Source organism: Ambystoma mexicanum, chromosome 5q, assembly GCF_040938575.1.
Source record: "Ambystoma mexicanum isolate Mex_15411 chromosome 5q, UKY_AmexF1_1, whole genome shotgun sequence".
Lineage (NCBI taxonomy): Eukaryota > Metazoa > Chordata > Amphibia > Caudata > Ambystomatidae > Ambystoma > Ambystoma mexicanum.
Window position 1 is genome coordinate 592225508 of NC_090933.1, and position 27013 is coordinate 592252520.

The 27013-nt window shown below is 45.5% G+C and overlaps 1 protein-coding gene across 2 annotated transcripts in view; it reads right to left on the reverse strand.

The window, feature by feature from the left end:
* The window catches only part of TMEM68 (transmembrane protein 68), a 410518-nt gene that overhangs the window by 359343 nt on the left and 24162 nt on the right, over positions 1-27013 (reverse strand). For both annotated transcript variants that reach the window (XM_069621059.1, XM_069621060.1), the window contains one exon: positions 18303-18703. In XM_069621059.1, coding sequence (XP_069477160.1) covers positions 18303-18627 — 325 coding nt within the window. In that variant the 5' untranslated portion in view covers positions 18628-18703. The remainder of the gene's footprint in view (positions 1-18302; positions 18704-27013) is intronic.

Sequence of the window (27013 nt, forward strand, 5' to 3'; positions counted from 1 at the left end):
CGGTCCTGGCATGCCCGTCAGCCCCTGCGTGCACTCATGTGTGTCGCAGGAGATGACAGATTTAGAAAGCCCACTCTGTGCGGTCACAGAGCGGCCAAATTAATTTATTTTTCTTGCTTTTTTGAAAAAGGTCTTGTGACCCAATATTCTAAATCTTGGGACGATTGTAGGTTCTCAGGTTTGGAATTTCGCCATTGGAATGACCCATAACTCCTTAATTAAAAAATAAATAAATTAAAAAAAAAAAAAAAAAAACACACCAGAAGAACTGTCTTTTTTGTTCACTCCTCTGCGTATGTCAAAACCGCAAATATCCACACATTCAACCCAACCACAGACGCAGCAAGCACATGACCCTTCCGACCTTGGTTGGCAGGAGATGCCTACTTTGAATACACAGGCCACCTCCAGGCAACCAACAGGGGGAGGGGAAGAGGGTTAGGTAGAGGTTGCGGATAGGTACTGGGGAGTTAGGGTAAACGGAAAGAGTGTTCAGAGCAGAAGATGGATGGGTAAAGGGAACACAGGATAAGTACACAAAATAATAACATGTAATTTCACTTGTTTCCAGAACTTCCAGACACCCTGGCCACATTACTCCTGTCCCTGTTCTCTATCTTGTAACCACATAGACATAAACATAACCACCACATAGCAATGTACTCCCAAATTTATATGGTGAGGGGTCAGTAAAGTGAGGCTGACAACTTTTGGATGATTTCTCAAACTTTGCCACTTTATTAAAGTATAAGATTCATCAAACGCCTCACTATCCCCACCCTGATGAGGATGTCCCCGTCTATTAAACTAAAGGAAAACACTAACACAGGATATCTGGCCCTCCCACTTAAACAACAAATACATACAGAAAGGTAAGGCAATTCACAATAACATCAACATGATATTCACAGTACTTCTTGGTAACATGGGTGAACTCCCTTTCCCCAGGTTTCAAGGTAAGTTCAGTCGCAAAGGAAATCCGGGTTTGTAATGAAGTCTCCATTTAGTTCTTGGTTCCTTCAACAAAATCAAAAGATAGCTTTGTTAATCAAAGTTGAAACAACAGAAAAACTCCTCTTCTTGCTGGAATAAACACTTTACTCGTCATCAAATAGCATCAGTGTTCTTTCCAGCCATGATGCTTTGCCACAACTTCCAATTGTCCAAGAAGAGATATCACATTTCCTTGTTCGGTTCAAATAAACACAACTGTTGGTAATATTAATGAAACATAGCTTTTGGTCAAGACTTGATAAGTCTTTCTTTAGAATATTAGAAATCACCGTTTGTATCTTTGTCAGGATGACTTGGCAGCACTTCTACTTTCATTTAAGCAACTTTAAGGCTTCAGATTAACTTTCGTAAGAGTTCACCATGAAGGTCTACTCTTCTACCTCATAGTATTCCACCTCTATTGTGCTACTCGAGTATCATATCAAAAACATCAACACAGTTTCAGTACTTTGTAGTCGCACAGTTTTTCAGATATGATAAGATTCATTTTAGGGCACTTCCAACACCTTCAAATAACAAACGCACTCTCACTCTGAATATTCGCTTTCCTTAGGGGCAGCCTCTCTGCCACTCAGTAACAATGACAACCCAAACTCACCCTTTAGGATAAACTTCTCTCTTATTCCTATTAAGTAGGTTGCATCAGCATCTAAAGAATAATTACAAGAGCCAAGCTTCCATTTCCCCAAACTTGCCTTTACCTCTTGGTCTTCTGCCAGCCAGGATGGTTTACCCAGAAGATTTGTTGTCAGTCTCTCTTGGCTTCAGGCAATGCTTGCACACTCTGGGATTGGGCAATGCTGTTTTTGTCTTTGGTTTATGGCAATGCTTGCACCGCTGTTTGGCTTTGTGAAAGGCTGGTTGCACTTCCGATTGGAGAAACACTTTGTTCACTCTTGGCTTTGGGCAATGCTTGCTCTCTACAGCTTGCAATGTTAATCTTCAGACACTTTATTTTCATAATAGCTCAATTGCATTAGTTTAGGTTCATATATTACCCTTCATCTCAGAACCATAAATAAGCACACGCGACCATTCCTTTGTGTGTTTTAACAAACTTAATGTTCGATGAAGAAGTTTCACTGCGTTTCCCGCTAACGTGAGTGAAAGAAATGGTGTTAGTTTACTACTTACTCCATCGTTTGTGAATCAACAGTCAGTTTCACATCGCTTTTCTCATACGCGAGTGATTTCATTTGAATACTGTTGCCGCCAGTGTTCGCGCAAGGAATTAGAACACTCTCTAAGACTCACTGGTTTCTGTATTCTTTTCTTCGCGTGTTGCAGGATTTCAGTGACTTCTGGCTTCTGTTTGGACCCACACAACCTTCCTTGTTGAAGGTGTCTTCGGTCCGGCCACACGATACAGGAGCCCCTCTCGCTCCCGAGACCCATGGGTTGACAGCAAATTCTGGCCACAGTCTCTGGCACACCTCCTGCGGCGCAATCTCTGCCATTAGATTCACATGGGGAAAGCAGTTTTCCTTCACGCCTTACGCGGCACAAACAGTTTTCCTTCACGCTTTAAGCGATGCAACCTCTGCACTTCAGGGTTTGGGGGAACAGGACCATTGCAGGACAATCAGGTGAAAGCTAATGAATCAAAGTCCTGGCATCCCTTTGGTTCTCCTACTTCTGCCTGGATTGCCAACACTGTGCCCTCTTCTTTCTGCTTCTAATGCTACTGCTTACACGCCAGCCACAGCTCTCTCTCCACTTCCCAATGACCTGCACCTGAGGTGGCCTTTTAAGCCTCTCAGCTCCCTTCAGGTGTGGACCGTCAGGCTTAATTGCCTGACCACTATTGCAACACTGCTCTTCAGTCCTCTTTCACGTTCCAGAATTTATGGGATTATGTGATTTAGTCCCCGACAACAAAATTAGGTTTTATAAATTGATCTAATTTCTCTTGATTTGCAACTTTTGATGGACATGGGAGACGGCACAGTAACATTCATAGGCAAGAACAGATATCATGGGTCATAGGCAGCAAAAATGAACATGATAAATAAGCATACACATACAGGATTATTGTACACTGTTTGAACCTGTGGGCTGGCGCCTAGCGGCACCCAAGTCCTTCTCCCAGCCGAGAGCCGTGCTAGATACTTATATAGCATGGGCCTATACGCGCAATGATGGGCTGCTTGCATGTATTCTATAAAGGGAAGCCAGGTAGCGACGTAGGAACAGTATTTCCCTTCCGCCAGGGCCGTAATCTCTGATGCCAGCATCTCCCATTTCATCCCCCACATGCTCAGCTCCTGTCTGTCTGCATTTTTGCAGGCCTATGCTTTTCTGGCAGCGAGGCGGAGGTGGGTGAGAAATCTGGCTCTGCGACTCGTCGGAGGGTAAAGCCTGTCTCTGCAGTCCCCCAATAAGACGATCAGCGGGTCCATAGGTAAGTCAATAGCCAACTAGGGTCCTGTTGTGTGAAATAACCTCCTTCCAGTAGAATTTGGCTTTAGGGCATTGCCACCACATGTAGAAGTAGGTTCCGCTTCCCTGGCAGCCCCTCCAACAGTTCTCAGGGTATGAGGGAGCGATGTGATGGGAGTCCATCCGGGGAGTAATATTATTGGCAACAAAGTTTAAGTTGCCACTCCTTGCCGATTTACACCTAAAAGCCCTATGGTTCCATTCTCAGAGATTTCATATTTATAAATGCAGATCTATTTTCCTTAAATGCATTTAAAGAAGAATCACAAGCATTTATTTGAACAGGGATAGGCAGTTTGTTCACGTTATTTATAGGTTCCCTTTCACCGTACCTCCGGCATTAAGGGGCATTTTTGACCTTGCAGGTCTTAAATTGGTTTTCGTTCCTTGGGATGTTTAAAGCTGTAACAACAACTTTATCCACATCAACAAACTTGATCTGTGATTAAGATATATCAGAATGACAATAAGCCATTGCATGTCTTGGTATATTCAAAAGGTTCTTTCCTTTCAAGGATAAATGCTGTGTTACATCCAACGGGATCTCCTCACAACCCTGATCTTCTCACCACCCTGATCTCCTGCCAGGTGATTGTTCGGCAGTATACCACCCACAAGGTCAGGATCAGGAGGCATCTGCCTGCCTTTCTCTCGCCACTCTAGTAAGGGTTGTAGTGAGGGATCTACAGGAGTCATCACAATACCCAATTCTCCTGAAGCAATTTTCATAGCATACGGAAATATGCCCCACTCATTTCCCAACACGTCATCTGCACCACATTCACATTTCTGTCCCCAGTTCAAAATGAGAGCATATCGAAGTAGCCTAAACACAATTCCACTTTTCTTGTGTACTACTCATTGTTCATAACTGTTCAATGAAGACATTCTGTAAAAAAAAAGTTTTAAAAAAAACAAATCGAAATAAGGCTATTAAATGTTTGCTGCTTTAAACTTAGATCAATAATGTCAATGAAAAATGGCAATAAAAAAGTGGCAACCACACTTAACGGAAGTCTCTGAACCTGCGAGCGAGTTCATGGGTGCTGATGAACTTGACCAATCAACAAGGATCTCTCCTGCTGCGCTCCGACCCAACATCTCCAATGACAGCATGTTGTCTTTGGTCGGAGAGATCTACTGCCGCAACCAGGGAAAGATAAGAGCATTATCCCCACTGCGGCCCGGGCTCTCTCCTACAGCCTGCAAAGGAAACCGCCAGGGCGGCGTTCCACTGGAAATCCTTGTGGCGGCATACAAGCATGGTGCGCGTGCTTCCGAGTGCTAATCACAAGCAATGGATAAAGCATGCCGCCCACTTATCAGGGTCTGCCGTACATGACCTCTGCCTTGAGGTCCCTGGGAAATGCAGTTGCGTGCTGGAATCTCCACTTCCCCTTGCTCCAAAACACTCCAGCGCGAGCTATCCCTACTCGTTTCCCTTCCCATTTCTTGACAGCAGACTGCTTACTATTTCACTTTTGCCTGCCCATGTCTAGATGCAGTTCATTCCACTCTATTTTAGGTATTAGAAATTCAAATATGTATTCATTCATCATACAGCAGCCGTTTGCCTTCCTTAAAAATTAGAATACCCTCACAGGTGCGTGATCCAATGACGTTAGGGAGAATTCTCTGTTTAGGCTGAATTTCCTAACCTAGTGAGTCCCCCAGCAGCTTTGCTGGATTTTTGGGGTTTATTTTTTTCTCCTGCCAAGAGTGAGACTCTTTTACCCTCACTCTTGGACACGATTTCAGTGGGTTTCTTTGACTCTAGATGTGTTTAATGGGCTATGTGGTCTTTTACTCCATAGGGCTTCATGTGTTTTTGTGATGTGTGTTACACAGCACCCTCAGTGCAGTAACACAGGGGTGTCATAGTGACTCCCCAGTATAGACTCCATACCCTGGGACTGACTACTGTCTCCCAGGGTCTGTAGAGTCACCATTGACTTTACTAGTCTTAAATTCTGAACAGAACCAGTACAAACCATCATATTGTGGACGTACTGGCTGGGGCAATTCGATTGCCCCGGGGTCTGTTAGTCGAGGGGGCACGTCTCCGTCCCCCCTGATCGAGTTTTGGCTGGTGGCAGTGGATACTTCTTTTTATATTCAACCGCAAATATTTCTCTATGGGATTTTCCCATTGTTCGAGGCTACTATCTTTATTTATTTAATTACGGTAGCCTCGAACATACCGCCGGTTTATTTAATTAATATTAATTCTCCGGTTGGTATTTTTTGCCAAACCTCGGTTCTAAAATGGCGTTTGTGTTCTCTTCTGTGACTCCAACCCAAGTCGAGCCCTTTGTTCCACTTTTTGGCGGGCTTCTCCACAGAAGCCCTCCAAAGTGGTGCCACTCTGTCTGGGGTACTTAGGAGGGGTGGAGGGGGATTTAGGCACCCTGGAATGAGTTGCCTTGGCAACTCAAGTTGCACTCCGTCCTGATTGGCCCAAGTGGTGAGCCGGCCGGCTCACCACTTAGCATGTTTGAGTGACAGCTAGGCTGAGTGAATGGGGGTTTTCTGCATAAAAGCAGGGCTTTGGGGACTGGAACTTCAGAAGTTGCCACAGGACCTAAGAATCCGACGAGGGAGAAGCTGAGCCGACCTGCCACGATGCCACCACCGGTGGAGCCCTGCTGGACCGTCTCACCACTTTTCCCAACGACAGAGGAGATCTCCCGCCGGAGAGTCTTGTTCCTTTGACTGGTGGGGATAACCAGTTTCACCGTCTTTTCGCCTTCCCGACGTATCTCGTGGCCGCCTTGCCTGTGCCAAGCACCCCGGCAACCGGGATACCACGTTTTACCACGACCACGAATTAAAGGGTAATACCTTTAACCGGAAAACTCTGCGGCTGGTTTCCTCCCTGGCAGTGCAACAACCTTGATCTTTCCTCCAAGTCGAGATCTTCTCTTCCCCTGGACGACGACGAGACTTGCACCCGCTGCCAGGGACAACTGCCACCGCTGGAGGATCCTTCCCACTTAAGGTACCGTGTCCCGCCCGGCTTCCCTTGCCACCGACTGTACGGGGTAGATTTAGCCCCCGGCTTTCGAACCTGGGTTAGCCTGGGACACCCTGGCTAAACTTTTCTGAGCCTCTCTAAACGCTCTTCGAACTCTCTGCAAGACTTTCTAAGCCTAGTGTAACTGTGATCTTGAGCGCATTTGTGCTCTGCTCTCTCTAAGAGTGGGCCCAGCCTATGGACTTTGGCTCACAAGTGACTTTTGCTCTTCTACCTTGCTAATAGTGTTCCTAAAGCTTAGAGTGGTGTACCTTCCCATATTCTGTCTTTTTCCCTCCCTTCTTCATGAACTTGGAGTGAACTTGGAGTGCCATCTATAGTTAAGCGCTCACCTCTGTATGAAAATAAGTGGTGTTAACTTAGACTTATCTGATAAGGAATAAGGGTTGTATATATTATAATAGTAACTGTGTTTAGAGTGTTTTACAATAAGAGTGCTGGAGTGTTTCAGTGTGTTTTTAAATAAATAATTATATACTTTGATACCAAAGCTCTGGTCAGTGTTTGCTTGTATTGTTGTATCTGAGTGCCTATTGTGTATACTTTGCATACTGCCTAGCTCTTCTTGAGAGAAGTATGACTGCTCAGCCACAGCTACCAGGTAAATCTGGGTGGTACAGACTGCTACCAAGTGGGTTTACTGCTAACACCTGTAGTCCTAAATCTTTTGCAGTGTTCCCAAACGGAACTGCACAGGTTTCTGCCTAACACTTAGAATACCCTCACATCTGCGTGATCCAATGATACACACAAAACAGTACATACCTGTTGAGAGGCATAGCAAAGTTTGTCGTTGCATAGGTAGTCAGTCCAAAGTCAGCCAAAATAAGTATTCAGATGAAAGCTTCATTTATCTACCAGAGGCCAACAGGGGTGTTAACGTATCGCATGAGCTCTAGATAAAATATTGCAATTTTTCCACTTTACAGCTCATCGTCGCTTGTTCATAAACTGCAAATGTCTAGCTTTCATGTCTCATGTTTTATCTAAAGAAGTTGTGCTGCTGAAAATAAGAAAAATAAAAAAATAAAATGTTTAACAAAAAACTAGCACGACTACTTTGTTTTGTATGACATACATTGGTACAATTCTTAGCCAATTATACAGCCTTCGGGTGAATATGCCTATTCACATCAAACACAGTCTTCATGGTCAAAACAGTACTACTCTTGATTGAGAAATCTAAATAGAATCTCTTGCCGTCTTTGGATTCCACACAATGCCGCTTTACTGCTGCCTGCAATAACAATACCACTAACCTGTAAGTGGACATATGCCACATGCTTGGAGAAAACTGCATACATGTCAAGTGTGGAACAAGGGCACATTCTGGGTTGCCGTACTCTACGGGAGCCGGGCACTGAAGGAAACTAATGACACTGTACATTTTTGGAATAGGGCATCCAACGTGGGGTGTGATAAATCAAGAGATTATTCACCCAGGAAATCGGACCTGGAACCCCTCTCATGTGGCCAGGGAAAAGCAGACGCTTTCTGATCCTGACCCTGGGGGCGGTGTTAGCCAGGAGCATCACATGGTGGAGAGGGGGAAAAGAGGTTGAACAGGTCAGGAGAATTGGAGGCCCCTTGGGTAACATTCTCCAAGACCCCAATCTCCTAATGGCTTAATGTAAAATAGAAGCTGTTAAAATGAGTGTCTGGGAATTCTGGGACTTGAAGTCCCTTACACAAGAGTCCTGCGACAAAAAAGAGGGCTGCAGAGGCACAGGGTTGCAGAGTGTAGCCCGTTCAGATTAAGGACTCACACCCGAGGATGTATGCGAGGCATAAAAGACACCCTCAGGTGCAGGCCATTAGACCAAGGTGGAAAAAGGCAAGGCGGCCAACATTGCAGCAGGAGAGCAGTAGTAGTAGTAGTAGTAGTGTGTGGAGGAGCTTTGAAGTCTCCATGAAGCAGCAGCAGAAGAGCCAGGACACCGGGACTAGAGTGGCAAGAAAAGTTGATATCGGTCCAAAGAGGGTGGCATGGGCTCACAATTTCAGCTGCAGAGGTTGTCCAGTGGAAAGCACACCGGTTTATAACTTTACCCGAAGTGAGGCGTTCAGTGGTTGCAGGTGGGCACCAGATTGCTGATGGAGCCGTGAGGGCTCTGAAACATGGGAATCTGTGCAGATGTTGCCGGGCTGTGCCGGAGAAGTGAACCAGACGAGCTGGAAGCCGCGAGGTACACCGTCGCGGACACCACCAGTGATTTCACTGATATATTGGGACCCCCAGAGCACTCCGTGGTGACTCGTTGCCTGATTCTAGACTCCTTATTGAATACTGAACTGGTGTAAAGCAAAGTACTGATTATGACATATACCAATCTGATGTGAACCAAAGCAGTTGGCACACAGAGACTCCAAAGATCTCACTTGAAAAATGCGATTGCTATATAGTGGGTGATAACTGCCAACCACATATAGGGTCAATATCTCTATAAGGGAACCCAAACCACTATTGCCTAAGCCAAAAGGAATGCACACTAAGGCAATGGACAAACAACCAGGGTTACCTAAAACAAAAGAAGATAACGGAACAAAACAGAGTGTATGAAGAATATTGCCCAGGTGTAGAGAATGTCTTCTTGCCAAAGCAGCAGGAAGAAGAGGAAGAGTTTTCAGCATTTGGCTAGTAATACAAAAGGTGGAACAAGGCTGGCAGGAGGGCTGCCCTCTAAAAGAGGTTCATGAGGAAGGAAGCATTGCGTGCCTTGTGTGTGGTAAAAACATAAGTGTAGTAAATAGCACCCGTGTGATTTTTGTTTCCCCTGAAGAAAATCCTAATCCTAAACCTAACTTTGAGAAGCAGAAGACACTGTTAACACCTTTGAAGTTGACCCTTGCCACAGAATTACTTAGAGCTAGTAGTTGGGGCTGACAAGGGAGTATATCAGGTCTTAGAACGATGTTCCAATTAGTTGCGTTCGGGCAGGAGAGTATACTCGTACGGAGAACTGCACTGATTTATATTGGCTCGCAGTAGAGTATACCAGACCCGAGCATTGATAACCATTGGTTCTGTTCTGGTAAGAGTACACTGGAGCAAAGTGTTGTAGAATGGTAAACCTGGCATGGGAGAAAGCCAGGTAGAAGCACATAAAGTACTGTGGTGGGGTAAAGTGTATGGTGCCAAAATATTCTGACTAAGACATTTTGTTTTGAAGTTAATGAAGTTCTGAACTACTTATTATGGATAACAGAAAGCTGTCTCAAGACCCAGAGTACAAGTGGAAAGAGGAAAGCTTTGTGAATTGTGAACTATCCTTGGAATCCCAAGTTGAAACTTTTATGTTGTCAAGTTGCCTTTGAAAAATAACTAAAGTGGAACTTTTCGTTATGATACAGAATTTCCTTATCCTTTTTGAACATTTAAAGAAAGACCTGCTTAACCCCATAAGTGCCAAGGGTGAGCTATCTCGTCCTTAGCATTACCTATGCAGTGCCAATCACGAGATAGCTCGTCCTTTTTGGCACTGTTTGGGCTATCGCTGCACAAAAATAAAATCCAAACCCTGGGCTATCTGAGGAGGAGGAGGTTCTTCCTCATGGCCCGGGGGTTGGATATCCTTCAGTTTCACGTCAGCGTGCGTAACGCGGACGTGAAACTGAAAGTAAATTTCACAGCAGCAGCCATTTTTGGCTGCCACAGTGAAAGGGAAGTTGAGTTTCCTTCTTCTCCCTCGATCTCAGGCAGTATTATTCCTTTGAGATCGAGGGAGGTGTCGTTGGAAAGAGGAGACTCCCCACTTTCCAAGTACACCTTCCTTAAAGCATTGCTAGGTGCGGATCACTCGATCCGCACCCAGCAATGCCCCTAGACCACCAGGGATCTGTTTTTGAAGTGGGGGGGTGAGGTGGGCCACTTACATAAGCAGCCCTCTCCCTCCCCAGCCCCCAAAGCATGGGGCAGCATGTTTTGCCCACCCTGAGGGCAGATCGGCACACTAATGTGCCCATCTGCCACTAGGGAAGGGGCAAAACAAAAGAAAAAATTGAACATGTTTTGGTGGGGGTTGGGACACAAAAACACCATGGATGACTGTCCCCCATGGGGACGGTAGACCCACATGGGAAATAAACGCCTAAGGCGGTGACATCACCCCTACCCGTCCTGGAGTACTGGCTTGGCTGCGTTACCGAATTGACCTCTGGGAAGGGAGGGGGACCCTCCCGGGGCTCCCTGGGACTACTGCTGCACTTGGGGATGGTCAACCCACATGGGAGATGGGTGCCCAAGGCCAGGGACATGCCCCCCCCCAACCATCCTGGAACTCTGGCTGTGTTGCGTTACAGCTTCTCCCTCTGGGAAAGGACAGGGACCCTGCTGAGGTTCCACAGAGCCGCTGCTGGGCTTGTGGACGGTCAACCCACATGAGGGACAGCCGGCCAAGGCCAGTGACATCACCCCTGACCATTCTGGAGCTCATGGCTGGGTTGCATTACAGAATTAACCCTCGGGAAGGGATGGGGACCCTGCCGGTGCTCCCTGTGACTTCCACTGGACGTGGGGATGGTCAACCCACATGGAAGACAGCCGCCCAAGGCCGGGGACATCACCTCCAACCGTCCTGGAGTTCTGGCTGGGCTGCGTTACAGCTTTTCACTCCGGGGAGGTATTGACACACTGCTGGGGCTTCCTGGTTGGGAGAAGGGGTAACAGGCCAGATGGAGCTCCAGGATGGCCGGGGTGATGTTGCCGGCCTTGTCGACCACCCCAAAGCACAGCACCGGTTCCAGGGACCCCCGGTATGATCTCAACTTCAACCCGGAGGGAGAAGCTGTAGCACAGGCCAGCCAGTAATCCAGGATAGTCGGGGATAATGTCCATGGCCTTTGGCGGCTGTCTCTCATATCGGGCGACCATCACCGAGTGCAGCGGCTGTCCCAGGGAGACCCTGCAGGGTCTCCTTCCCTCTCCGGAGGAAAATTCTGTAACGCAGCCCAGCCAGCGCTCCACGATGGTTGAGGGGGACGTCCCTGACCTTGGACGGCTGTCTCCCATGTAGTTTGAGCGTCCCCAAGCCCAGCAGCAGTCCCAGGATGCCCGGCAGGGATCCCGTCCTTTCCTGAAGAGAAAAGCTATAACGCAGGCCAGCCAGAATTCCAGGATGGTCGGAGGTGATGTCTCTGGCCTTGGGCAACTGTCTCTCACGTGGGTCGACCATCCATAAGCCCAGCAGCAGCTCAAGGGAGCCCCGGCTGGGTCCCCATCCTTCCCGGAGGGAAATTCTGTAATGCAGTCCAGTCAGAGCTCCAGGATGGTCATGGGTGATGTGCCTGGACTTGGGTGGCTTTCCCTCATGTGGGTTAACCATCCACAAGCCCAGCAGCGGCTCCAGAGAGGTAGACGATGTAACCAACACAGCCAGAGCTCCAAGGTTGTAGGGGGTCATATCCCTGGCCTTGGGTGGCTGACTCCCATGTGGGTTGAACGTCCCCAGGCCCAGCGGTGGCTTCAGGGAGGCCTGGCACATTCCCCATCCTTTCCCGCAGGGAGAAGCTATAACACAGGCCAGCTAGAGTAACAGGATGGTTGGGGGTCATGTCCCTGGCCTTGGGCACCTGTCTCCCATGTGGGACGACAGTCCCAAAGTCCTGCATCAGTTGCGGGAAGCCCCAGCAGGACCCCCATTCTTCCCCGGAGGGAAAAGAGCTGTAACGCAGCCCAGCCAGAGATTGGGGACCCACACAGGAGGCAGGTGCCCAAGGCCTGGGACATCACCCAGACCATGCTTGAGCTCTGGATAGGTTGCATTACACTTTCTCCCTCTGAGAAAGGACGGGGAGCCTGCCGAGGCTCCCTGAAACCACAACTGGACTGGTTGACTGTCAATCCACATGAGAGACAGCCACCCAAAGCCAGGGACATCACCCCCAACCATCCTGGAGTTCGGCTAGGCAGCTTTACAGAATTTCTATTGGCGAACGGACGGGGACCCTGCCAGAGCTTCCTGGGACTGTATTGGACTTGTGGACGGTCGACACTTTTCTGCCCAAGTAGGTGCACCCACACATGTGAGGTACTATTTTCATCAGGACACCTGTGGGCATGTGAGAAACTTAGGACATGTGTTGTTGGAGATGTGTTTCAGTAGTTTCCAGGTGGTAAATGTCTGAAAAATGTGTTTTGTTCCCTACATTTCAGACTTTGCCAGGGCTTGTCGGTAATAAATGCTGGGGCTATTCGCGCAAGACAGATATCTGTGGATTCCCGTGGGTATCTTCTTTTCAGAAATGTATGTGGTTCCCCGTTTTCCTTGGTGGCTGCGATACCCCAGGCCCAAATCTGTAGATTGTCTCCCCAAACCCTGTAGGGGATAGCAGTGGTTTAGCCTTTTCTCTTTCTGCCCAGGTAGGTGCACCCATTCGTGAGGTACCGTTTTTGTTGGGACACCTGTGGGAACGGGGGACGGTAGAACATGTTTTGTTGGCTGCGTGTTTTGGTGGTGTGGCGGTAGGAAACGTCTGAACATTTTGTTTGTTTCCCTAAATTTCAGACTTTGCCAGGGCTTGCGAGTAAATTCTGGGGCGATTCGCACAAGTCATACCCCTGGATTCCCATGGGTGTCTACTTTTTGAAAATGCATGGGGTTCCCCGACTTCCCTGGTGGCTGTGACACCCCAGGCCCAAATCTCTAGGTTGTCCATAAGAGCAAATTCCTGCAAAATCTGCTCTGTCGAAATACTTGGGTTAGCAGTGGTTTAGCCTTTTCCCTTTGCTCCCAGGTAGGTGCACCCACATAGGAGGTACCATTTCCGTCGGGACACCTGTGGGAATGCAAGAAGGTAAGACATTTGTTATTTTCTCTCAGTTTTCATACATGTGCTGCTGCACTCTGTTATACAAGCCTTTCATTTCCCAAATGTGACCTACATTTAGACGCTGCTTTAGGCATTATACACTTTTGTAACCTGCACAAGTCACTTACCCTTCAAAAGATCTGCCTCTGCTCTTTCAACAAATGTATGCTTGCCTTTCCTCACCAAATTAATTTCCTTATTTACACATGCCAAGTACGTCTGTTTAGGCCGTCAGCATAAAAATTCAGTGTACCATGGCTCTTTTTGGCTTGTGGTATTGCTTGTTTTGTGAAACATTACAAAAAATGTGTGATTTCCTAACTGGAAGAGTCGAGGGAATGTAGCGGGACATTGCTTGTCTCAATACTCACAGAAGCTATTACCACTTACAAGATCACTACCCCCAATAAATAAGAAAAACTGCCCCACTGGTGAGAAGCTTAATAAGCCTATGTGGGTCACTTCCGCGCCTCTGCCTTATGACAACGATAAACAAACAAACTGTACACAAACCTAAGCTAGCTAACCACCCCAACCTACCTACTACCATTTATGCCACAGCCATAACTGAGGCACCTCTCCTTAAAGGAGCACTCAAATGCTAGATCTCTGGTTGCCCATGCAACGGACATTTCTGGACTAATACTGGAAGATAACTTGGACTTCCTCACGAGAACAGAATCCTGGCTACATGATGCGGCAGGACCCACGCTTATGCTAGCCATCCCAGACGGTTATACAATATCTAGACAAGACAGATGAAACTGGCATCGCCTTCATATCTAGATCTAGCTTAGCCTTGAGACTAGCCCCCCCACAAACTAAATCTTGTGAAGTCCTCACTGCTAAACTTCCTCTAACTAATTCCCAGTCACTTACTATCCACTTAATTTATAGACCGCCCGGTCCACTTGGGACATTCGAGGAGGATACTTACAGCCTACTATCTAATAATCTTAAAACTACTACCCAACTACTACTACTACTAAGGTGACTTCAATCTAGGATTTAATGATGCAACGGATAAGCATGCCTTCAAAATAGCCAATATCCTCTCAGAATTAGGCCCGTCACAAAGAATTAATGAACCTACCCACAATAAAAGGGAAAACCTTACACTGGGTAGCCGATTATAACTGTACTGCCACTATCACCTATCACACCGCAACTGTGGACAGACCACTCCCTTGTGTCTTTTACATTGTCTACTATTAGACCACCCCCGATGGCCATACCCACTGTCCCACCTTGGCCAACAAGGAACAAAAATAACATCACAGTGGACAAAGTGATCCCTGCCATTCTCCCTACCTTAGATTCACTGGCGGATAACCTAGACCCTGGTACATTGGTCCACGAATACAATAAAATTATGCTTACTACACCAGATAAAATTGCTCCACTCAAACTTAGACCTGGTAAACCTAAATCCCATCTGAATAAGTGGTTCACCCTCCAGTTAAAGGACCTACGCTTTCTAAAAAGGAAATATTAAACCACTTGGAGATCACTCGCTTCCAATGATAACAAACTTAAGTTAACAAAAATATCTTTGCAATACAAAAATGAAATCTGCCTGGCAAAATGAAACTCCTACAATGAACGTATTACCAAAGCAAATTCTAGTATGAAGGGATTATTCACCATACTAAAAGAACTAGAGTCCCCAATTCCTACACCCGACATCTGCATAAAAATAAGACAAGGTGCTCAGATATTGAACCAGCAATATCTAAAAAAATAACCACTATTCAAAATAAAATTGCCCAAAAAAGAAAAGAAAAAAAAAATAACTTTGAATTTACCACTACAATGTAACATCCTCCCCTCTTCTAGCGAAATACCTACTGACCAGACCGCCAGATTCCACTTCACCAAAACTTCCATACTAGAGGTAGAGAAAGTTAGCACTCCAGCCGGTTAATTGTAAAGGCAATCTTTTCCCAGCTCAGATTATAAAAGATGCAGCTAGAGATCTTGAACTTTTCATCTCTAAACTGATCAATGCCTCCATCTCATCTGGTACTATTCTTTTTAATCTGAAACAATCTTGGGTACTCCCACTTCTAAAGAAGCAAACTTTAGACCCACTTATTCCTACCAATTACTGTCCCATCACGACGGTACCATTCTTACTTAAAATACTCGACAATGTCGCTTATACCCAGATCCAAAGATTTCTAGAATTGCATAAGCGCCTGGGAGCAAGACCATCTGGTGTTCGCCCATTACATGGGACGGAAACTGCCCTTAACAATTTAAAAACACAGGTTGATGAGTTGAGAGATAAAAGGTAAAACAGTCCTCCACCCACCGTTGGATCTCTCAGATGCATTTGACTTAGTGGATCACAAGGTCCTGTGTAATCACTTGGACTCAGCAGCTCATTTTTCTACAGAGGCCATCAGATGGATAGAATCGTTCCTGAGCGATAGAACTAGGAGGGTCTTCTCACCATCGGCAGCTGCAGACCCTGTCCCCATCACATGTGGTGTACCACAGGGCTTCTGTGCTGTGTCTCCCCCACATTATACAATATATTCACCAAGCCTTTGTTTGTTGATCTGGACTGTCTGGGTATCACCTACACTAACTATGCAGATGATACTCAGATTCTCTTCCCACTTTCCAGGGATTATGACAAGGATTTAGCGTTGGTGAATAGAGAGCATCTCATCATCGAGGCATGGATGGCCACTCGCGGTCTATGCCTGAATGATGATAAAACAGAGCTCATTATCCTGGATACACACCTCAACCTCAAGAAATTAGGCTTTGAATACTCGTCATTTACCATCGATGGAAACATCATTAGGGTAGCTAAGGAGGTAAAAACCCTTGGGTTTTACCTTGACTCCACCATGTCCTTTGACAAACAAGTGACATTGTTGGCCTCTACCACGGCTTACACCTGAAAGCTCATCAGGGCAGGCAGACCATTCCTCTCCAATGACAGCTGTATGATCCTGGCCAGAGCATGAATACTCTCTAGGCTAGATTACTGTAATGCTCTTTACAGTGGTGCTAATAAGGCCATCATCCAGAGGCTACAAAGACTGCAAATTAACGCCTTAAGGGCTGCATTAGGCGTGAATAAAAGAGAACATATTTCTGCAACTAGACATCAATACAATTGGCTCTCTACTCCCTTACAGATAAGGTACTAAACAATGCTGCCCCTAGTTCCCTTGTACACAGACTACACAGAAGAACGTCTATCGGACTCATGAGAGCCAGCAACAAACTGCCTCACTTACCCAGATTCAAACTTGCCATGATTGGTGGTAACAGCTTTCCTGTGAAAGCATCCAAACTCTGGAACTAGAGCAGATCAACTGTACTTACAATTCAGAAGCAACTACATTAAAATGCTCAATTCTACTGACCACTAGCCTGTGGAGCCGCTGCATTATCCTCACCTAGGAGGATGCCTTTGGACCATCCCTCCACTATATTGTAACAACTGAGTTTGTGCCTCTTCATCCTTCCTGTTCATAACTTTCTTACAACTTGTGTGTATACATGTCTCACTATGAATATACTGGTAACTATATATATATGTTTTATTGTGACTTCACCTGTAACTATGTAAGCTTTGCATTTTCTTGCTGCCGCACCCAGTTACCCTTGAGTTTGGTGCGCATTAAAAATAAATAAACAAACCTTACAGGTCCAACCATGTCCAGAGCATACCTTTTTTTATCCTTCATTTTTCAAATTTTTCCCCAAACTGTGGGAATTTTCCCTACATAGTTGTTGCATGACCTGTGAAGTCACCCATTCCTAAACTCGGAATTAGATCTACTTTTCAGAAATGTAAGCCTTTGTGTCTTCCCATTCAGCTTTCCTACCCTCCTCTTCCATCCCGTCCACGCATGTCCTATTGGGGAAGAAAAGGGCAAAATGGCCTGCCCCTCACAAAACTGAGGGTAACCATAGAAAAATATGTTTTTTTGGTTTTACTCAACCTGTTCTTGAAAGCCTAGAAAATGGCGAATTCAGCACAGCAAACCATTAGTTCCTAGGTCTTACAAGGAAAAAATAAAAAACAGACTTCCTTGTACATCCTTTTATTGGGATTTTCTGAAAAAGAAAAAAAAAAAACACAAACAAAATCACAAAATGTGCTCTCTTTTTGCTTATTTTCGCTCACCCCCGTACAGCAAGGATTCCTTGGTGGAGTTATGACCGCCTACATGTGGGAAGAAAAGGGGCCACATTTGGCTGAGAGATCACATGTAACAAAAAAGTTACAAGAGATTGAATGGCAACATACCGAAAACAACAAAAAAAGGGCTTGGCACAGGGTGGGGAAGGGGTTAAAAGTGGTGAATGGGAGTTTGCCCATATCAGAAGAAGCAGCTATTGTGGCGTGACTTATACTGTTCTATTTGCTGCTGTTAAACTGCCATATATTTTCTTATTGATTTTGTGAATATACAAGTGTGAGGGACAGGAACCTTTTGTTAGAGTGTTTTCCTTTAGTTTATGTAAGGCAGGGAAATCCTCATCAGGGTAGGGATAGTGAGGCGATTATCTAACTTTTTGATTTAATAAAAGGACATTTGTTCAGAAACTAAGTTGTCTGCCTCACATTTCTGACACCATGACAGGTGACACAAGTTGATCATGCAAGCTTTATTGACTTTTAAAAAGCAGAACACATGTTGGCGGGCATAAGTTATAGCATTGGAGAAGAAAATAATGATATCAAGTCGAGTGGCATTTTTGGGGCTATGCTTCTTGTGGACACGAGTTCCGTTTCTCGTAAGACAGAGGAACAGGACAACAAGAAAATTGATATTTCAACAGTCAAAAAGGTTGTTGCATTTCCCAGATACGATTTTCTACTTGACCAGGGAGCCATATTAGCTAATTTTTCTGTTTTGCACAGTGCTTCTCTTCCACTGCCAGAAAATTATGGGTGGATTCATGCAATACGTGCATCTTTTAAAAGTGGATAATCTATGATAAACCAAGAACAACAACAAAATCAATAAACACTTACCATGCCAAATGAGTGCATGGCCGTCCCAAAGGGTGGCCAAAGTTTTCCTTGCACCGTTCCAGATATTGTTAGTGTAGGCCTCCTTGAGTTCATTCTTCCGCTTGTAGACATGGATGAAGAGAACGGAAAGGTAGAGAAAGAGGACAATGAAAAAGGGAAGTATAAATACGACGATGATTGGTGTGAATACCCACAAGAGGTAGTTTGCATAATTCAGGTACTCCTCCAAATTGCCCAGATCGATCCAGTCCTCCCACATGTCGATCAGACATGTGAGGTATGTCATAGATGGACCGACTGGACAGGAATCGTTCTTGACAGTCATTATCGGGTTAGGAAACAATCAACCGATGTACGTCAAATTCCCTTCATGATCGTGACAGAATCTTGTATACTTGCCCCTAGAAAAATAAAAGAAGAGGGGGTTTATTTTAATAACTGTCAAATAGTTTCAAAAAAATATTTTGAGAACTGGTTTGTTGGGTCTCCACTATGGTGTTATGAAAAAGGCAACAAATTGGGTAATTTTATTACCAGAATCTTAGCTACTATACAGGGCACCAAAATGTCAGCATACCACCACTTAGCGGCAATAAAGACAATATTTGTATAGTGATCTTCACGAATCTGCTTGCTGCAAAGAAGGACACATACTAGTGGGTTTCGGAGGACACTCCTGAGCTATTCTTACAGACATAGAAGTTATTGATGCACTCAAAATGCCAAGGGTCTGATTCTCAAACATCTGCGTTTTAGCAAATGAGAGATGCAGGGCGGCATCTGGTCTACAACAGCTACCTTATCACATCCAAACTCTCAGACATGCTCACGTGCATAAGCGAGTCACAGAGATCTGCTCAAAGGGATCTTAGAGATCGATGGTCCATGCAAACTCAAGATCTGTTCCAGTTTTAGAACTTGTGAATCAGGTGCAAGGTAACATGTGCACATCCGATGCCCTCATTAACACGTCCTTATTCGCTCTAATGTAAATCTTTCTGAATCAGGCCCATTAAACTTAGCATATATCATGATGTTAATACAAAAACATGTTGAGTTGAGTGGAACATGCACACCAAGTTCATGCTATACAACAGAAAACCGTACACTATTATGGCTATTAAAATAGTGTATGACATAAACACAACTGTCTCTAGGTGCTGAACTAATTGCTACTAGTTTCTAAAAATTCAAAGATGCGACCATATACAGAACAACACAGGGGCTAAGAAAATAGAAGCAGTCACGTCCCTCTGAGCTTTATTGATGGCAAATGGGACAAATGAAAGCTTTTAAGCGTTGCCCTTTGAAGCCCCCACCACGACTGAGTGGCAGCTTCCAGCCTGAACAAAGCCTGCAAAATGGAGGTGGAGACCGAGCCCTGATGTTGCTCTTAAATAGGTTGCTTAATAAGAGTTGGGTTTGGATACACTGGCAAAGGGTGTGTATGCTTAAGTAAGCTGTTTGGAGAAGATTTTAAAACCTCTACAAATATTTGGCAATGCAAAATCGGAATAGCAAAGGTGCAGATTTGACTAAACGCCTGGAAATTCACCTCAGCCATAAGCTGGGCTCAAAGGTGCCCTTAGAATCCTGGGAAATGTAAGTCGCGGGCTTAGAACATTTTCACCACAGCAAGTTAAACATCTTGGAGTGAACGGAAGAGACATTTAGACGCAGGTGGCATGAATTATTTCTAGATTTTGAAAGGTTTCTGTAGCCTGATTGAAACTCTTCCACTGACCAAATACTATCATAATCCTCTCCTGGTTTGTGTGCAATCCAAGGAATCCTTACGTATGACAAATTGCTCAGCAGAGAATGGCATTTTGCCTTTGAAAATAAAGGATAAAAAGCCAAACAAGTTCATCATTTACAAACTTGTCCTGCATTGATGACAGGCATTAATGAATTCCTGTTTTCCATGTGCACAACTTTACAGCAGCTACTATTTGGTCCGAAGTAGTAGACCGTGCAAAAGCCCTTTAAGAGCTGTACATTCTTCTGTAGCAGGTCATCTGACTCCAACTGCTGCTCAATACATTTGAAAAAAGAAAAGAAATTAAATGTTTTCACACATGTATTTAACAGAAAACAATATAAAGCATGCAATAACAGACAATACACCTTTCCACATTCAGTGGAACAATTTCATAACGTCCGGAAACAACATGGATAAACTATCCTCATACTGAAAATACATACTACCCTCTGTCTAAAGCGGACCCAACCTCCACATACCTCTTTATACTGGCAGGTTCACAATATCCAGGCACCCCCTAAGCGGCACTACATCCTCCCTACATCCCCCCCTTAAACCCGCAGACCCCTCGATCACCAGAACTAAATGTCCTCCAAGTGAGTCTATGGCGGCCGCAGGTCTGAGCGAATCCCAAAGTTTGTGCCAGACAATGTACGGATCCCCACCGTCCTCAGAAGGACCCAGAGACGAGGCCACATCTCTCTCTCTCTGTCATGATCCACTTTCGCATCGCCCTCCGCTAGTCACCTATCCTTGGTCCTGACTGCGCCTTCCACGCCCAAAACTGCGTAACCAGTTTGCACCTCCAACACAAGTGTAGATACGTCCCCAGAGCCCTCTTACACCTCCAACAATTAGGATTATCCCCCGGAGCCATCTTAGCCGGAGTGAAACATGCAACTCACTATTTTGTATTGAATCCACTGGAACATGACATTCCTGGAAACTTGTTTCATGTGTAAACCATCCCCATCACCAAACGTCTCCCCCTTCCCACTTCAGCTTTGGGCCCCCTGCCTCCACATCCGGCACCGTCCTGTCTGCTGCATGTAATTCAAAGACATTCCTACCGCCGCCAGCCAGTTGTATGACCGTCACATTCATTCCATGGATCCGAGGCCTCTCTGGAAAGCCGCCCCATTCCACCCTAGCCCCCACCCATTAAAGTAGCAAACATGGAGGCAAAACGAGGGGTGTGCAACTACAAACTCTTCAAACATGATGGCCCTGTCCTCACTATAGAGGTCTCCCAACAATCACCCACGTGCCCTCTACACCCTCCCCTCCCCCCCCGCCAAGCCCCCACTTCTGCCCGAATACATACACCCAGCCTATCGGAGGTTAGTAACACCTCCGGCATGAAGGGCATCTTCTGCCTCCGCAGTTTAGTAGCCTTCCACCAAATCCAGATAATAGAGCGAGCTGGAGTCAGCAGCTGCCGAAACTCCTTAACTTGCCCTCCGAGCAGCTCCAGTAGGTTCCTTGGAATAGATTCCACCCTGATACAGTCAATGACCCAATCCGTATGTGGAAGGACAAAGCAGTCCACCATATGCTGGAGCACAGAAGCCCAATAATAGGACCTAAAGTCAGGCACCTCCAATGCCCCCCCTCTACACCAACTGCTGATAACTGCAAAATAGCAAATGCTATCCTCAGCGAACCTCCCCTGCCATAGTGTCCCGTGAAGCAAGAAGCGGGTATGGGCATGAGCATCACCTGAATTACATACAGTAAGTAGCATTGGTAACACAATCACCTTTACTAATGCCACCCACCCCATCAGCAGGATGGGAACTTTAATCAAAAAATTCAGCTAACTTGCCAAAAGCAGCCACTGCCCGCTCCACATTTCTCAGATATACCAATTCCCAATTTGCACTCACCATGATACCAAGGTACCTGAACCCACCTTCTTGGATCTCCATTTGCAGGTGCAAGAGCTTGTCCCCCACCCCCAGGCAGGTTGAGATTGTAGACTTGGATTTATTTATCACCAGCCTAGAGAGTCACCCAATGGCCTACACTGTGGCCATAGCTGGCCCCAGGTTTGCAGCCGGATCACGAACATGTACGTCATCCGCATATAAGGAGACCCAGTGCCTCACTACGCCTATCTGCAATCCCACCACTTCAGGTCTCATCCAACAGACTCACGTCAGTGGTTCAATGACCTGTGCGAAAAACCAGCAGAGACAGCGGGCACCATTCCCGCGTGTCTCGCCACAATTGCCACAGACTCGAGATAGCCCTGTTGACCTGCACCCAGGAAGTTGAGCTCTCATACAAAAGCCTAAACCCAGTCAAACTGGCTCCCATTCCCCATCCTACCCAGTGCCATTTATTTATTTATTGATATAGCGCTCCTAACCCAATGGTATCAGGGCGCACATTTTTACAACTTATCATTGCAGTACAGGTAGTTTCAAGTATATAAAAAAAAAAGCATAGGTACATACAGTAACAATATTTACAGTATTACTTTTTTTACATTTACAGTTTTACGAGTATATCCATAAGGTAAAACATTAATTACAGTAGTTAAATGGGGCAGATTAGAGTTCATTGAGAAGAGTTAACTATAGCGTGGGGTACAGAATTGTTGAAATGTATGTAATATGCAATGACGGTAATCTGGTATTGGATAATGAATTCTTCCTGTGCGAATAGCCAGCATTTTAGTTTTTTCCGGAAGGCCCAGTAGGCAGTCTCGTTTCTGAGGTTAGGGTGGCAGAGAGTTCCAATGTTTGGATGCTAAGACTGAGAAGCTCTTACCCCCTGTTCTTTCTAATTTGTAGCTTGGTACCCGTATTTGGTTTACCTGGGCGGCTCTGGTAGGTCTAGTTGATTGGATCTTGGTGAATTTACAGTTTAGATATTTAGGGGTTTTGTAAGTCAGACACTTGTGCGTTAAAGATAGTGTTTTAAAGGCTATTCTGTTTTTGATTGAGAGCCAGTGAACCGTTTGTCGAGTGCCAATAATATGGTTGGCTTTAGGGATGTTGAGCGCTGCTCTTAACAAATTACAAGTTCTACAGAATAACGCGTTAAGTTTAAAGCAACTTGTACCAATGTATAGGGCATTACAGTAATCCAATCTTGATAGTATCAGGGCTCTGGCCAAAGTGATACAACTGGTTGGGGGGGGGGGGGGGCTGGGGTGGGAAGGCCTGCAAGCTTTGATCAGTTTAGCTGTATACGCGACTGAGGAGACTATGGAATTAATTTGCTTAGTAAGTGGGCGTGTCGAGTGCAAGTAGATGCCCAAGGTTTGGACTTCTTTTGAAACTTTGATATAAATGTTATCAATAAGGAAGGATTTGAATTGTTCTGGCAATTTGTTTGGGCAGTTTTGTGCTCCAATCAGCAGTAGCTCCGTTTTTTCGTTGTATATTTCGCTCAGGAGCTTGGAGTCTGATTCATAACACCCTGTGAGGGGAATGAGTATTTGGATGTCATCTGCATAGTTAAGGTAATCAAATAGTGGCTTTGTAAAAATAGTACACAAAGTAGGTGAGACGCAAGATCCTTGGGGAACTCCACATAGGACAGGTGCTGAGTCGGCCATAGCGTTTGGGAGAATACTCTCATTGCTCGATTAGAGAGGAAGGATTTGATCCAGGTTGTGGCTTTAAGAAAGAAAATGTGTTGCTGAGATCAGATAGGATACTTTGATTGACCAGGTCAAAGGCAGCAGATAAATCTAGCAGGAGAAGGAGGGCTAGGTTACCTTTATCATTTAACTTATCAATTTGGGTTTTAAGGTCGAGGAGTGAAGTTTCTGTGCCGTGACTTGGTCTAAAGCCTGATTGGCGTAGGCCTAGCAGATTGTTAGAGTCGAGATAACTTTGGATTTGCAGGTAAGCTGCTCTATCCAAAGTTTTCAGAAGGAAGGGTACAGTGGTTATGGGGAAGCAGTTACTAGGTATGTCTGGGTCTAGTGTAGATTTCTCAAGGAGGGGGCTAACCCAGGCATCCTTGAGATTGGTGGGTGCTATGCCATTTTTAAATGAGGCGTTTATAAAATGTGGTCATGAATGGAGCGAGCTCCGCTCCAATATCTTCCATAAATGTGGTAGGACATGTGCCACCCTGACATCTGGAAGCTTTGAGGCCTTCAATGATTTTAGTTACTTCAGTCACTCAGACTGGTGGAAACTGGAAGGGGGCGGCAGATTCAGGGCGGGGTCTGAGTGCTCGAAATGTGGAGAGTCTGAGGAAAGGCTGCCTTTTTTGGCGTCAATTTTAGTTTGAAGGAGCAAGATTTTGTCTAGTATTGCCTTTTGAATATAAGTGCACCACGCAGAGTCTTTTAAGCAGTGTTCTTGAGGGGTCACTGGAGTTTCTAGTTCTCTGAGAATTGTTAATTCTTTTGTTCCTGATTTGGCATTACTGATCCTTTTGTTGTAGATGTCACTTTTGGTATGGAGTATAGCATTTTTGTAATTATTAGAGGCAATTACAAATGTTCCTTTATTTAGGGAAGAAGGATGTTTCTTCCAAGTAGTTTCTGCTGTTCTGTTCTCTTAATCTTATGTAATGTTTTTAGATTTGTGGCGAACCAATTATCTAGATGAGCTGCCCGTTAAGATTTCCACATTTTTAGAGGGGCCACCTTGTCTACGGCTTGGGATAGAGTCTGGTTGTATAATTCTACAATAGCTATAGGGGTTAGACTGTCAATAGTAGAAGTACATATGATAGGGTTGAGTAGGGGTAGCATCCTTTCTGCAGCAATACTTTGTTTATTTCTTGTGAGGGCTGGAGGGGCCATAGTGTGCTCCAGGTTTGGGGTGGGTTGGCCTTGGATGGTGAAGGTGATCACGTGGTGATCAGACCATGCGCACAGAGTATTTGTTAGGATCTCAGTGTTACAATTGAGATCTACTATCCAATCAAGGGTGCAACTTTTGTTGCGGGGTTGGTTCAGTGATACGACTGAGGAAGCCTAGTTCACTTAGCTAGGGCCTTTTTATCTTTAGGGTCATTAAATGCTAGGTTGAGGTCTCCAGAAAGGATGATTTTAGAGCCTGGTTTGAATATTGTAGGTAAAGCGCTGGGTGATTTCTTCATCAAGGAAAGAAACTGGACCCAATGGTCTGTATAGGAGGTCTATAGTCAAGGTTGACTTGGCTGTAAGGGGAAGTTTCAGAGATGGGAGTTCCCCAGAGGAGAATGATGATTGGTGGATGTGTTTTTCTTACCCCCAATTGTTTTCTAGTGATAAGTGCTACTCCTCCTCCTCCTCCTCTTGCGTTTTTTCTGTCTGTTCTTAGTAGCATATAGTCACCTGGTACTGCCAACGACAGAGCTGGACCTGCTGCTGCATGTAACCATGTTTCCGAGACGGCTTGTATATCCAGTTTGTTGGTTAGGATGAGTTCGGTGTCCAGTCAACTCGTCGAAAAAAAACTGGTCGACTGCAATTTGGTCGACGCAATTTGGTCGAAAACCATTTCGTCGAAATTTTTCTTTTATTTATATATTTATTTTTTGGGTTTTCGTTTAGTTAAAAAAGGGGTTTTTAGAGAAAAAAAGGGGGTGGGGGGGACCCCCCCCCAAAAAAAAAAAAAAGGGTTAAAATAGAAAAAAAGAAATTTCGACGAAATGGTTTTCGACCAATTTGCTTCGACCATTTTTCTGGTCGACCAATTTCTTTCGACGAATTGACTGGCAACCATGAGTTCAGCAATATCCAGGGCATGTGCTGTTATGGGAGCACACTTGAGAGGTGGTGGCTCTACTTTGGGGGTGCGAGTTCTGGTCTGAGTAGGGATAGTAGCTGGTAATTTATTGTGGTGTGCCTGCAAATTATAAAATCTATAAGGGCGCTATTTCCACTAGTGGTGGGACAGAAGGTAAAAGGTCTGATGTTTGAGTCTTCCTGATTTTATTGGACTGCTTGTGGATCTGATTGGCACTCTTGTCATGATTCTACTTGTGGAGAGATTTATCAATAGTTGGGCTTAGTGTACTTCTTGACCCAAGTCTGGCATTTCTTATACTAGGAGGGCAAGGTATATTGGGCGTGGGCAGAGTGGCAAATTCTACGGACTCTATGTGACCTTTGAATAGAGAACAACATTCAGAGGCCTTTCATTTTTAAAGTGTCCTCAAAGAGCTTCTTCCCTTCAGCCACTCCAAGATTTCTGACATTACTCTGTCTGGAGCGGCCCTCTGCGTCCTATGCCCTTTCCTCCAACGATCTTGTAGCCGCAGTGAGAGCATGGAGCCTTGACTGAAGCACCATCACAGTGTCTGCCACATCCCCAAACTCTCCTTTCCACCTCAGTCATCCTCTCCCAACCTTTTTCGGATCCATCCTGACCAACGAGAACTCAACGGACACTGTCTGCACTTTATTCTCCAGAGTGGACCTGGACTCCTGGATCATCTCCAGCAACCTTCCCATCGTTATAGCACCCTTCGAGGCCGTAGTATCTCTGCTTTCCACAGGGACCTGTTGCTTCTGTTTGGGCGGGCTGCCCTTGCCACCCAGACACTGCTCCAGCTTCTGCTGCTGACCGTTGACCACTGTCGGACCAGCAGCCTACAAGGGTTCAACACAAGCTCTGTACTCAACTGGTTATCCTCTTACATCTCTTCCCGCTCCTTTACAGTCTCCTGTGGTGGCCGGTCCTCTCCTAACCACCCTCTTGAATATGGTGTTTCCCAAGGCTCTGTGCTAGGCCCTTTCCCCTTCTCTCTTTACACCTCCCTCATTGCTCCTGTTATCTCCTCGTTTGGCATCTCCCACCACGTCTATGCCGACGACACTCAACTCTTCCTCTCCTTCTCCTCCTTCTCAACTGACCTCCACCTACAACTCTCTTTCTGCCTTACTGCCATGAAGAACTGGATGTCTTCCCGATTTCTCTCCCAACACCAACAAGACAAAAGTCATATTCTTTACCTCTAACTCTCTTCCCCCTCTCTCTCCTCCCCTTTT